The 14,168-nt window shown below is 50.2% G+C and overlaps 1 protein-coding gene across 5 annotated transcripts in view; it reads left to right on the top strand.

The window, feature by feature from the left end:
* Positions 1 to 13,086, top strand: part of HSPG2 (heparan sulfate proteoglycan 2) — a 223,502-nt gene extending 210,416 nt beyond the window's left edge. For 4 of the 5 annotated variants that reach the window (XM_083453540.1, XM_083453541.1, XM_083453542.1 and 1 more), the window contains 9 exons: positions 870 to 992; positions 1,122 to 1,178; positions 2,723 to 2,798; positions 3,670 to 3,748; positions 4,915 to 4,956; positions 6,692 to 6,762; positions 7,091 to 7,174; positions 8,138 to 8,241; positions 10,912 to 13,086. In XM_083453540.1, coding sequence (XP_083309666.1) covers positions 870 to 992; positions 1,122 to 1,178; positions 2,723 to 2,798; positions 3,670 to 3,748; positions 4,915 to 4,956; positions 6,692 to 6,762; positions 7,091 to 7,174; positions 8,138 to 8,241; positions 10,912 to 11,084 — 809 coding nt within the window. In that variant the 3' untranslated portion in view covers positions 11,085 to 13,086. The remainder of the gene's footprint in view (positions 1 to 869; positions 993 to 1,121; positions 1,179 to 2,722; positions 2,799 to 3,669; positions 3,749 to 4,914; positions 4,957 to 6,691; positions 6,763 to 7,090; positions 7,175 to 8,137; positions 8,242 to 10,911) is intronic. The other variant, XM_083453544.1, reaches the window with a different exon arrangement.
* Positions 13,087 to 14,168: the final 1,082 nt, after the last annotated feature.

The raw sequence follows: 14,168 nt of genomic DNA on the forward strand, positions 1-14,168 counted from the left end.
TCCCAGCAAGAGGTCCACACTTTAAAGCTCTGTTTTAGCCCTCTCTTTATTGCTCTGGAGCTTTCCCTGCGAAAACCCGCTCTTTAAAGCTGATTCGGAGCCAAGTGCAATCCATGAAAAGCCAAATACAGTGGTACCTTGGTTCTCAAACACCTTGGTACTCGAGCAACTTGGAACCCAAACACTGCAAACCCGGAAGTAAGTGTTCAGGTTTGCAAACTTTTCTCGGAAGCCGAAACACTCTGTTTTGAGTGTTACGCTTCCAATTTGAGTGCCGCGCTTCTGTTTTGAGTGTTATGCTGAGGTCTGTCTGTTTTTGCTATTTATTTTGCGTTTTTGTTTTTGCAGCTCTTTTGTTTTGTTTTTGTGACTGTGTGGAACCCAGTTCAGCTACTGATTGATTGATTGTGTGGCTGCAGTACATTGTTTATTGCTTTCATTTTGTGGATCCATGGTCTCGTTAGATAGTAAAATTCATGTTCAATGGCTGTTTTAGGGGTTGTTTTTAGAAGTCTGGAATGGATGAATCCATTTTGCATTACTTTGTGTGGTAAAGCGCGCCATGATTTTGGAACGCTATGGTTTTGGAACGGATTTCCAGAACAGATTAAGTTTGAGAACGAAGGTAGCTGTTTGCTCCAGATCAGCTTTAAAGAGTGAGTTTTCGCAGGAAATGCTCTGGAGCAAAAAAGAAAGAAAAAAAGGCGCTCAGACATGGAGCTTTAAAGTGCAGACCTGTTGCTTGGAAAGAGTGGGGCTAAAGATAAGTGTGGATAAGCCCTTAGCCTTGCGCATCATGCAAGTCCGCCCTCGCCCATCTCTCCCTCTCCATCCTCTTTACGACGGTGTGTTTCTCTCTCGCTCTTCAGGGGAGCGCTGCGAGGTGTCTGAGGTCCAGTGCCAGCTCCAGCAGCCCTGCCTCAACGGGGGCATCTGCAAAGACACAGCTTGTGTCTGCCCTCCTGGCTTCCTGGGATTATACTGTGAACACGGTAAGTCTAAGGGTGATGGCTGGCCAGAGCATGGAGCCGCAGAGGCAAACTGCCTCCTCCGCCGCTGTCACCCCGGAAGAAAGTTGTCTTCTGCTGTGTAAAGCGAGTGCCTGTTTCTCTGCCACGCAGATGCATCGCAGCACCAGTCAAATACCGAGTGGACTCCCGAGGGCAGCGGAGGAAATGGTACGTCTCAGGCCCCCTCTTTGCGCCACCTGCTTCTGCTTCTTCTGGGGTGAAGATGCTTCTTTGCAGACAAAGTCCTGACTGGGAGCTAAGGAGGATTTCTCTTGTAGTGAAGCCACTTCAGATAACCATGTCATCTGGGCAGAAGATGCTTTGATGATCCAAAGCCATTTGACACTTCCAGAAAACCAGTTCAGCTTCTCTTTTTTCCTTTTTAAATTTGTTTATTTGGTTTTCAGATCAGAGTTTTACAATCACATATCCAATGAATATATAACATAAAAACAAGATTCCAAAGAACTTCCCTCCTCCCCTTTGTGGGTCCTGTTGATAGTCCTTTCCAGTGCTTTTTTTTTTTCTGGGGGGACGCATACCCCTAAGCATGTTGTGAATCTAAGTTTGGCCTCATTGAGGGGCAGTATTTCAATAGGAGTAGGAAAACGAGAGTACAGTGGTGCCCCACAAGACGAATGCCTCGGAAGATGAAAAACTCGCAAGACGAAAGAGTTTTTGGTTTTTTGAGTTGCTTCGCAAGACGGATTTCCTTATGGGCTTGCTTTGCAAGACCAAACGCCAATGCATTCCTATGTGAAACCGTCAATACACATTGGTGCTTCGCAAGACGAAAAAACTCGTAGAACGAAAAAACTCGCAGAACGAATTAATTTCGTCTTGTGAGGCACCACTGTACCCCTATTTATTTATTTTTAGGGGGGGGCGGAGCACTGGTCCTTTCCTCCTGCATCTTTTATAATAATCCAAATCTTTTAGGTCTCCATTAAACTACACCATTAAACTGTGTTCTTCCAGTCCTGCTAACAGTTTTAACTGATTACAATGGTTTTTAAGATAAATTACCGTATTTTTCGCCCTATAGGACGCACTTTTTCCCCTCCAAAAATGAAGGGGAAATGTGTGTGCGTCCTATGGGGCGAATGCAGGCTTTCGCTGAAGCCTGGAGAGCGAGAGGGGCATCAGGAAGGTATCCCCCCAGCCCGGCAAGCTCTGGGAGCGATGGTAAAGGTGCGCACACCTTCACCATCGCTCTCGACCCGTTCTGGGGGCTGGGGTCGGGAGAAGCTCCGGCTTCCCCCGCCCCCAGCCCCGCAAGCTCCGGGAGCGATGGCGAGATTGCGCAACCTCGCCTTCGCTCCCGGACCCCCAGCCCTGAGGCTAAAAACGAAGCCGCTCGCTGTCATGGCTTCCTTGCTCTTTGGGGCTGGGGGGGGAATAATTCCCCCCCTTTATTCCCCCCCCAAAAAATAAGTGCATCCTATGGGCCGGTGCGCCCTATAGGGCAGAAAATACGGTATACATTTCCCCCATTCCTTGTTGAAATTTTGGTCTTCCCAGTTTCTGATTCCTCCAGTCATTTTTGCCATTTCTGCATAATCCGTCAACTTAATCTGCCATTCTGTCAGGACTTTTATCTTCTTTCCATCTCTGAGCCAATAACATCCCCGCAGTTCAGCTTCTCCCTCGGTCTTTGCTGGAGTCCCTGAAGTAGGTGCTGAGACTAATTCTCCTTTTCCCCCTATCACCAGATGCCCCTGGACAGTACGGTGCCTATTTCCACGACGGCGGCTATGTGGCCCTGGGGCGCCACGCTTTCCCCAGGAGGTGAGTTATCTCTGATGCCATTCGGTGAACGGCGACCAACCAGCCTCGAGTGGCACTGGGAGAACACTGCCAAGCTCCATTTACGGTGGAGGGAACAGGCCAAGGCCAATGCAGAAGGGAGTTCAGGGGAGGGACTTTTACCGTATGGGTTTATGTTTTTATATTGTTGCAAACGACTGTGATCTATTCCTGTGATACAGTGGCATATGATTTATTTTTTTAAATAAATGCATAAAAACATACCGTATTGGCCTGAATATAAGCAGTACCTGAATATTAGCCGCACCATTAGGCCACCTGGCCTTTGGCTTGGAGCCAGTTTGATTCTCTCTCCCTCTTTCTTTTTCCTTTTTCCTTTCCCTTCCTCCTACGATGAAGTTTCAATATTTTAATGTTGTATTTTAATTTTGTTTTTAAGTTGTATTAATTCAACTTGTTTTTATTATTGCTTGTTATCCACCCTGAGCCCGGCCTTGGCTGGGGAGGGCGGGGTATAAATAAAAATTATTATTATTAATATTATTAATAATAATAATAATAATAATAATAATAATAAGTGCCTTCAGCTTGATCCGACCAGTGGCTCATCGAAGCCAGCGTCCTGTGCTTGAGGCAGGGCACGAGTGCAACTCTACAGTTGCTGTTCCCCATCTCCCGGTATTCAGAGGTAGACTGCTCCTGGGCAAGGAGGTTCTGCTATTACAACGAGTGTCCCTAATGCGAGCCCTGCTGGATTGGACCGAAGGGCCATCTCATCCAGCGTTCTGTTCTCCCAGTGACCAACCAGATGGCTGTGGGGAAACTGGCTAATGCAACAGAGATGGGCACAGTCTCTCATCGCTTGGTCTCTTTTTTCCCCTCTTGGTTGCAGCCTCCCGGACTCACCGGAGACAATCGAGCTGGAAGTGCGCACCAACTCAGCAAATGGGCTTCTCCTCTGGCAGGGCGTGGTGAGTGAATGCGACAGAGCAGGGGTCCGTCAGCTCAGTGTTGCCTACACTGGCTGGCTGTGGACCCTCCAGGGTTTCAGACTGGTTTTGGGGGGGAGGGGATCCTGCTATGGGGAAATTGAACCTGGGGCCTTCTCTCTGCCTCTCACAGAGACTGGAAACAGGAGATGTAAAGCTTTGGGTGAGGGGTGGAGGGCGAAGGGGCAGTTGGATCCTGGCAAAACTGAGCAGGGGGATGAAAATGCCAGCAGCCCGTGACTCCAAAGTGTTGGTGAGGCCTCTTCACTGATCACAAGTAAATAAAGGGCAGTCTTTGTGCCAGGCCTCACAAGCCAGTGCCATCTTGATCATTGGCACTGCAAAGATCAGCAGGAGTGTGGGGACAGCCTCTGCTTCACCTGGGACGCGGGTGGCGCTGTGGTCTAAACCACTGAGCCTCTTGGGCTTGCCGATCGGAAGGTCAGCGGTTCGAATCCCCATGACGGAGTGAGCTTCCATTGCTCTGTCCCAGCTCCTGCCAACCTAGCAGTTTGAAAGCACACCAGCACAAGTAGATAAATAGGTACCACTGCGGTGGTAAGGTAAACAGCGTTTCTGTGCGCTCTGGTTTCCGTCATGGTGTCCTGTTGTGCCAGAAGCGGTTTAGTCATGCTGTCTGCATGACCCGGAACGCTGTCTGTGGACAAATGCTGGCTCCCTTAACCTGAAAAGCAAGATGAGCGCCACAACCCCATAGTCGCCTTTGACTGTACTTAACCGTCCAGGGGTCCTTTACCTTTTTTTTTTTTTTTTATCTGCTTGATCTGCAACGTGGCAGAGAGAGATGTTTGCAGCACTGGGAAAGCAGCTGACTATAACAACCAGACTAAAAAGCTTTTACGGGAGTAGCCCGCCTGCTGATTTGACGGCATGCAAGTTCCTGCGAGACCCCACAGGCTCCTCTGCTGTTGCCTGCGCATGATGTGCTTCTTTTGAGAAAGGCTGCTTTCTCCCAGCACCAGCATGTCTCATGCGCACACCCTGCCCCGTTGCATGGATGCCGTTGCTGTTCACCTCTGCCGCTTCTCCCCTGTTTTCCAGGCATGCTGTGTTCAGCTGTCTGCTTTGCACACCCCCCCCCCCCCCCAGTGTGGCTTGTGCTCCTCTTTTTCTCTCTCTCTTCCCAGGCAACCAGGGAGGTGGGCCTTGAGCCGCATGCTGCTAACGAGGTATTTACTGGCTTGGTTTTTGTGGCATGGCAAAGGGAAGGCCAAAATGCATGACTAGAGGGGGTCAGAGATAATGGAGCATGGGGAGGGGGGGCTGACTAACCCAAGCGCAGATGTGCTGGTTGAATGGAAGAATTTGTTGCTGCGATGCTGGACAGGCCTGCAAAAGCGCCGGGTAAAGCTCCACCACTGATCAGAATTAGCTTGGCAAAGGTAGCAGGGAGGTTTGCAGGAAAGTGATGCAGGAGCTAGTGTTGGTGCTGACCTTGAAAGCCCTAAATGGCCTCAGCCCAGTATACCTGAAGGAGCGTCTCCACCCTCATCGCTCAGCCTGGACACTGAGCTCCAGCTCCGAGGGCCTTCTGGAGGTTCCCTCACTTCGAGAGGCCAAGTTACAGGGAACCAGGCAGAGGGCCTTCTTGGTAGTGGCACCCACCCTGTGGAACGCCCTCCCGTCAGATGTCAAGGAAATAAACAAGTATCAGACTTTTAGAAGAAATCTGAAGGCAGCCCTGTATAGGGAGGTTTTTAATGTTCGAAGTTTTATCGTGTTTTTAATAATTCGTTGGGAGCCGCCCAGAGTGGCTGGGGAAACCAGATGGGCGGGGTATAAATAAATAAATTATTATCATTATTATTATTATTATTATTAGGCAAGAGACATTCTGGCATTCTGTCCAGATTCCTGCATTGCCGGGGGGTCGAATTAGATGGCTCTCGGGGTCCCTTCCAACTTCACAATTCTATGAATCTGTGATTATAAGACCCCCCTCGCTATGCAGCGCAGAGACTTATCATCATCATCATCATCACCATCATAGAATTGTAGAGTTGTAAAGAATCCAAAGGATCTTGGGACGCGGGTGGCGCTGTGGGTAAAACCTCAGCGCCTAGGACTTGCCGATCGAAAGGTCGGCGGTTCGAATCCCCGCGGCGGGATGCGCTCCCGTCGTTCGGTCCCAGCGCCTGCCCACCTAGCAGTTCGAAAGCACCCCTGGGTGCAAGTAGATAAATAGGGACCGCTTACCAGCGGGAAGGTAAACGGCGTTCCGTGTGCTGCGCTGGCTCGCCAGATGCAGCTTGTCACGCTGGCCACGTGACCCGGAAGTGTCTGCCGACAGCGCTGGCTCCCGGCCTATAGAGTGAGATGAGCGCACAACCCTAGAGTCTGGCAAGACTGGCCCGAACGGGCAGGGGTACCTTTACCTTTTACCTAAAGGATCCAAAGGGGTCGTCCAGCCTGACCCCCTACAAGACAGGAATCACAGCTCAGGAATCCCCGAAAGATGACCATCCAACATCAGTTTAAAAACCTCTGATGGAGAGTCCGCCACCTACCGAGGGACTGTTCCACTGTTGAATTGCTCTTATTTAAGCCTAACTAAAATCAATCATAAGCTAAAAATGCCTATCAACATTTTTACACGTCTGGATAAGCAATTGCCTTTAAAAAATATGTTTTTAGCAGGCACTAAATAGAGTACAGTGAAGGCACCCAACCGATGTCAGTAGGCAGGGGGTTGCAAAGTGTCGGTGCTGCCACACTCAAAGACGGGATTTCTTACAAATGTGGAACAAGTAAAACGTGGCACCTGAAACGGTGCCAGTTCCTTAACAGTCGATGGGCTCCAAGGATGCTTCTCTTCCTCTATGGGATGACCCACCACTGATCCCTAGGGGTGCCATCTCCTAAGGAAAGGAGAAGGGGAGAAACAACGTTTGTTTTCTGCCACAGGAGGAAGGAGAGAGCGCCAAAGCGAAGGACTTCATCAGCCTCGGGCTGAAGGACGGGCACCTGGTGTTCAGGTGAGGGAAGGCCACATAAGAGCTCACGCTATTGGCCGCTCTGCGTTGGGGCTCCGGGGTGGCCAGTGTGGTGTAGTGGTTAAGAGCGGTGGACTCGTAATCTGGGTAACCGGGTTCGCGTCTCCGCTCCTCCACATGCAGCTGCTGGGTGACCTTGGGCCAGTCACACTTCTCTGAAGTCTCTCAGCCCCACTCACCTCACAGAGTGTTTGTTGTGGGGGAGGAAGGGAAAGGAGAATGTGAGCCGCTTTGAGACCCCTTAAAGGGAGTGAAAGGCGGGATATCAAATTCTTCTTCTTCTCTGACACTGATCGTGTTTTTCCTGCAGTTACCAGCTAGGAAGCGGAGAAGTGAACATCCTGTCTGAAGACCCAGTTGATGATGGAGAATGGCATAGAGTGACAGCTATCCGGTGAGACAAGTGTGGAGACATGTGGCTTGGGACACCCCTAGTTTGATAAGCCCAAGCGTTAGGGGGTGGAGAAAGGCATAGGCCCTGTTCCCTGAACAAGCCAGGTTGAGGAGCAATTTGTGTGCTTCTGGGTCTTGGGTGCTATCCCAGCCCTTGAAGTTGTCCCAGAAATTCCAGCAGGTGCAGAATGCCACGGTGAGGCTCCTTATGGGGTCCTTGCCGCGGGATCACATTCATCCAGTGTTTTACCAGCTGCACTGGCTCCCGATGGAGTACAGGGTCAGGTTTAAGGTGCTGGTTTTGACCTTTAAAGCCCTATGTTGCCAAGGACCCACGTACCTACGGGACCGACTCTCCTGGTATGCCCCACGGAGGACCTTAAGGTCCACAAATGACAACACCTTGGAGGTCCCAGCTTGCAAGGTGGTTAGATAGGTCTCAACTAGGGTCAGGGCCTTTTCATTACTGGCCCCAGTACTGGGACGCTCTGTCACAAAAGACTAGGGCCTTGTGGGACTTGACATCTTTCCGCAGGGCCTGCAAGACAGAGCTGTTCCACCTGGCCTTGGTTTGGTCTCGGTCTGACCCTTATGTTTCCCTCCCCTTACGGTTTTGATCCATGGGCTACTTTTTAAATGAGGCTGCATTTTAAATTGCATTTTAACCTGTATTTTAAATTCTCTCCCCCCCCCCTTATGTTTTTATTGTAATTTTACTGGTGTTAGCCGCCCTGAGCCCGGCTCTGGCCGGGGAGCGCAGGGTATAAATAAAATTTATTATTATTATTATTATTTTGATCCACGTGAGGATTCCCCTGTGGAATATCCTCGGACCACATTTCCAGTTCTGTTCCCACGGGCAGACGACAAGCACTTCCTTATCTGTGCTCATCCTCTCCAATCCAGCCAACCTCACTCAAAACCACCTTAGTCCTTCTGACACACTCTCCCGTTCCTCCTCCAGGGAAGGGAAAAGAGGCTTCCTTCAAGTCGACGGCGAGGAGATGGTAGCTGGGGAATCTCCTGGCAAGAACGTCATGGTGAATACCAAAGGTCGAATCTATATAGGTAAGCGCCTTCGTCTCAACAAAGCCGGACCACTTTCAGGCCACTTTGGGTGTATGGGCTTCACACTTCCCCTTTTCATTTAGTTTTCGGCAGTCCTCATCAACTGAGTAGGTTTTCTTCTTCTTCTTCTTCTTCTGTTATGTTTCACTCGGGGGTACAGCCATGAGGTGGGAACAGGCCAGAGAATCATAGAATTGTAGAGTTGGAAGGGACCACAAGGAACAGCTAGTCCAGCGGTTCTCAACCTGTGGGTCCCCAGATATTGTTGGACTACAACTCCCATCATCCCTGAGCTCCGGCCTTGCTAGCTAGGGGTGATGGGAGTTGCAGTTCAACAACATCTGGGGACCCACAGGTTGAGAAAGGCTGATCTAGTCCAACCCCATACAATGCAGGACCCTTTGGCCTCAAGGTAGGACTTGAACTCGTGACTCCCATGCGCTACTGAGTGGTGATGGCCGCGGCAGCAGCTTCTGGCAAGATCTTGCCAAGATCTCACAAGATCTTGATGGAACCCACTGTCGGCACCACTACTTTGCAGGTGCTGCCGCAGAACCCAGGTCAGGGTGCCAGCAGTGCGGAAGCACCTTCCCATTTCACCTAAGGCAACAGAACAGGATGTGCCATCCATGCAGGAGGGCATCATTTTTCATGTTTCCTTTCAATGTTGATTGCCACACTGGTTGATGCCTGACTTCTAGAGCCTTGCCATGCAAATAGTGTAAAATTCACAGGTGCCACACGACAACTTTGTGGCATCAGCCCTCCTGAATTTGGGAAGGCTGTTCAAAGGACCCTCATCCTCAAAGCATTACACTTCAGTCTGGACCGTGTCAATGTCTTGTCACTTTCAGAGCACTCTCAGGGCCACCCCTCCCTACAGGATGTTCCCAGGTGGACATTATCGATTTGCTAAGCAATGCTTCTTCAGGAGCACCTCCTACAAATGGTTTATTGAATACTTATAGATAAATTGTAAACAGAGAAGAACATTGACAGAATTATTGTAATAACCTGCAGTTTCATAAGAGTATATATTTAAAGGAGATGAATAAATGTGCACATTAAGTTACCGTATTGCCCCAAATATAAGCCGCACCCAAATATAAGCCACACCTTTAAAATTCAAAGAGGGGAAAGAAAAAAAGACAATACCCAAATATAGACCACTCCCATAAAATTCTGCAGGCACTCACGCCCGTTCCATTTACCATATGTCTGTTTCAGCAGCGTTATCGTAAAAGCCAATTTTTGTAAGGACACGAATTTAAGCCACACTTTAACTTTTCACGGTCGGAATTTGGGGAAAAAATGAGGCTTATATTCAGGCCAATATAGTAATTTGGATATGCAGAAGATATTAAAAATAAATTTAAGGAACTGCAGAAGTCAAGTTTTGAAATGTTAAAATGATTGCAAAACCAGTGAAATATCTGGAAAGTATAAAATAATTTTTTTAAAAAGGAACACCTACAAAAAACTCCCAGGAGAAACACAACAAAAGGGTTTTAATGTATTTCCCTAATCATGTTTCTACATTTTCCCTTAAGAAAACATAGAAAGCAGCTTGCATGAATTTCATTTTAAAAACGTGGTCCACATGGCAGCAACAAGTAGCAAGTGACTTGTGGGCCCGAGATGTGAATGAAGGGATAGCAATAGGAGAACCTTGAAAAGTCTACACGCCTCTCTGAAGGATGCTGTGCAATTAAATCCCATGGCCCAAATGAGGCAGCATCGGTGATGATGCTGAAAATCAAAATAATAATAATAATAATTTATTATTTATACCCCGCCCATCTGGCTGGGTTTCCCCAGCCACTCTGGGCGGCTTCCAAAAGAATATTAAAATACTGTGATACATCAAACATTAAAAGCTTCCCTAAACAGGGCTGCCTTCAGATGTCTTCTAAAAGTCTGGTAGTTGTTGTTCTCTTTGACATCTGGTGGGAGGGCGTTCCACAGGGAGGGCGCCACTACCGAGAAGGCCCTCTGCCTGGTTCCCTGTAACTTGGCTTCTCGCAGTGAGGGAACCAGGCAGAAGGTTCTCGGTGCTGGACCTCAGTGTCCGGGTAGAGTGATGGGGGTGGAGACGCTCCTTCAGGTATACTGGACCGAGGCTGTTTAGGGCTTTAAAGGTCAGCACCAACACTTTGAATTGTGCTCGGAAACGTACTGGGAGCCAATGTAGGTCTTTCAAGACCGGTGTTATATGGTCTCGGCGGCTGCTCCCAGTCACCAGTCTGGCTGCTGCATTCTGGATTAGTTGTAGTTTCTGGGTCACCTTCAAAGGTAGCCCCACGTAGAGCGCATTGCAGTAGTCCAAGCGGGAGATAACCAGAGCATGCACCACTCTGGCGAGACAGTCCGCGGGCAGATAGGGTCTCAGCCTGCGTACCAGATGGAGCTGGTACACAGCTGCCCTGGACACGGATTTAACCTGTGCCTCCATGGACAGCTGTGAGTCCAAAATGACTCCCAGGCTGCACACCTGGTCCTTCAGGGGCACAGTTACCCCATTCAGGACCAGGGAATGTTAGGATGGAGGTTGTGGTCCCTGCCAGCCTCCCGAATCCTCCCAGTGACTTGAGGAGGAAAAAGAGGGCAACAGCTTCTCCCCTTTAGGGAACACACTTGCTGACGGACGGCTCTTCCTTTCCCCCTGCGCAGGCGGAGCACCTGACATCCAAACCCTGACCGCCGGAAAGTACATCTCAGGGATCACGGGCTGCATCAAGAACGTGGTGCTGATCAACGACCGGCCTGGCCAGCAGCCTCAGCAGCCCCTTGACCTGCACCATCACTCGGAAGCCGGCCTCAATATCCAGGAGTGCTCCTCATAGGCCGGGCTTGCCTCTTAACCACACTCTTCGCTGTTTTATTTTTTTGTCATCAGGCCAATTGAGAGACATCTATTGTTATTATTATTATTATTTTATTATTATTATTATTATGAATTTTTTTAAAAAAGAGAAACACACACACACACTCACAAATGGTGCTTTGCTGCTACCAAAAGAAAATAGGGGTGGGGTGGGGAGACGTGGGAGGGAGTTGGTTTGTGAGGGGTTTTTTTTGTGGAAGTGACAGACCGATGGGGGCCATGCAGGGCCTGTCGTCGTCCCACCACCTTCCCCAGCCCTCACGTGGAAGGACAGAGAGAGAGAGGGCACGGTGGACACTTAAAGGACTGGAGAGCGGCATTCGCGAGAGGCCCTTGGACAGAGCTGTGCCCGAGGTTTTCCAGGGAAGAGCATCTCAGACAGGGCCCAACGTGCCGCCTTGCCCTGAAGAAGCTGCTCTGAGGCCGAGGGGTGGGCAACAGGGTGACCACGTGGCTTCTCTTGCTTCTGCTGCTGGGCTGGGCTGGGCCAGGCAGGTTGTGACCAAAGATACTGTCCTGTCTTGCCCTTCCCCTCCTGTCTTGCTTGTGGGTGGGCGTGGGGTGGGTGGGTCTCTGTATCGTGGTGCCCCATGCCCAATGCCATAGCAGCATCCAGCACTCCAGCCAGGGCAGGGTTCACAGGAGCACCGTGGAGGGAGGGAGGTCGTTTGCCCTCGTCCTCCAGCATGCGCCAAGCTTTTCAACTTGGACAAGTTTGAGCTTCCTGCATTTTGTCGCGGTGCCCCACGTGGCACTGCCCGCCTGGCACCATCGAGTTTGCTCCCGCCCCTCACTCATCCGGCTAGGCTGTGGTCAGTGTTCTTTTTCTAGAAAAAGAGGTGCTGGAACTCACCATGAATGCCTCGCTGGTTCTCTTTTAGTGGCAATGGCGCCCGCCCGAGAGGTGCTGGAACTGAGTTCTGGCGAGTTCCAGCTGGGAACGGCTGCGGCGCCTCAGAACTTCCTCTCCACCTGGTCCTCAGTGACACATGCAAAGCCATACGGAGTTCCCCTGTGCTCTGGCTGGCGCGGAAAGCAGCCGAGAGCCCAACACCAAAAAGCGGGCAATGGTTCCCATGCCTTAAGCGCCGCAGGGCAGAAATGGGATTTGCCCCTCCCAAGCCATCAGTGCCTTATTAGTCTGCGTGGGGTCTCTCATAGAGCCACACCTTCTATTGCAGTGTGCCGTTCCCCAGAGCTGCAGACATCCCGGGGCCTGGCAGGGCCAGGTAAGGAGCTGTTGCAGCCTCATCTGCTGCCCAGGAAGCAGGCAGGCAGGTCTCTCATTAGCATTTCATAGGACCAGGCTGCCCCCTTTCCGTGGGCAGGGGTGGGGGCGAGAGTGTTGCAACGTGTGCAGGAGAGCTGCGATGGGCACCCCACACAGCAGCTCCTGCCAGCCTCCCAGTGCCACAAGCACTGGAGGGCAGGAGTTTCCCGTCCAGCGTTCCCAGGAGGGCGGCAAGATGCTTTGCTGGGGGGTGAGAGGCAGAAGGAGCCCATTGCAGCTGGGGAAAGGGGGTTTCAACTGCTGCCTTCTCCTATCTCAGCTGGCCCCAAGACACTGAAAAGGGCAAACTTTGGAGCTGATCTTCAGCTAACTATACTGCCTTTCCTTCCCTCTTCAGACAGCCCTGGGTGTTGCCCCTGCAGACAGTGCTGGTGCCAAGCAGGCACTAGAGGGCTTATCTTTTGAGCTTGGGCCTCACAGGATTGTGCTCCAGCCAGCCTCCCACATTCCCTTAATGGTGTGGCTGGCTCTGGCTTGCCCCGTGTGAGCCTTTGCCGCCAGTGTTCACTCTGCCTTGCCCGCTTCCTTCCAGAACCAGAATTATACTGCCTGGGGGGCACCATGATGCTTGTGTCACTCCAGAACTTGTTCCTGCCTTTTGCTTCCCCTGCCTGCCTCCCCCATTTGTTCTTTTTCTTTCTTTCTTAAATAAATGGTGCTGAACCCCAAAGTCCGTGTGTCAAGTCTGTGGCTCCCTGTCTTAGCTGAGGTTGTGTGCATGCCGTACATTTTAAGCACACATGCGCACACAAATCTTGGGAACTAGCTGGTTAAGGGTGCTGGGGACTAGCTCTGGGAGGGGCAAACAACAGTTCTTGGGATTCTTTGTGGGACAGTTGTGTGCTTTAACGGGTGGCGCTGTGGGCAAAATCACTGAACCTCTTGGGCTTGACAATTAGAAGGTCAGCGGTTCGAATCCCCGTAACAGGGTGAGCTCCTGTTGCTCGGTCTCAGCTCCTCCCAACCTAGCAGTTTGAAAGCACACCAGTGCAAGTAGATAAATAGGTACTGCTGCGGCGGGAAGGTAAACGGTATTTCCGTGCACTCTGGTTTCTGTCATGGTATCCCGTTGCACCAGAAGCGGTTTAGTCATGCTGCCCACATGACCTGGAAAGCTGTCTGTGCTCAAACGCCGGCTTCCTTGCCTCCCCTGTACAGGCGGGGGAGAAAGGGCTAAAAATGTAGACCAATAGGAAAGCTGGAGGCAGAGCCTACCTGTTTATAAAAGGGCTTAGCCCAAAGTTTGAGTTACTTGTTGGTGGGTAGTTGGTTGGTTTTAGTGGGTTGTTTGGTTGGGAAAGGCAGTTGGAAATAGAGACAGTTAATGCAGTGGGTTCTTGTGTGAGGGGAGGTAGAAGAGATAGAGATAGGATAAAATAGGACTAAGAAGGTAAAGAGTAACAACGTTTGGAATGCAGTTAAAGTTTGTGTCTGCAATAAACTACACTCTTCTTTGTTAACTTGAGAACCTGACTGAGACAAAGTGATTTACCGGGGAGGACCTGGTTGGTGGTAGCAGATTAGTGTTGTACGGGTCAATAGTCCGTGAGACGACCAGGAGCGCCGTACAAACGCCACAGGTTGTTTTTATTTTGATTACATATATTGTGGCTTTTATGTTGATCTTTTCTGTGAACCGCCCTGAGACCTCTGGGTATAGGGCATAATAATAATAATAATAATAATAATAATAATAATAATAATAGGAAATACTACTTTACTTAGTGCATAGTTAAACTCGGGAACTCCCTC

Source organism: Podarcis tiliguerta (genome assembly GCF_965153285.1).
Source record: "Podarcis tiliguerta genome assembly, chromosome: 8".
In the NCBI taxonomy this organism is placed as follows: Eukaryota; Metazoa; Chordata; class Lepidosauria; order Squamata; family Lacertidae; genus Podarcis; species Podarcis tiliguerta.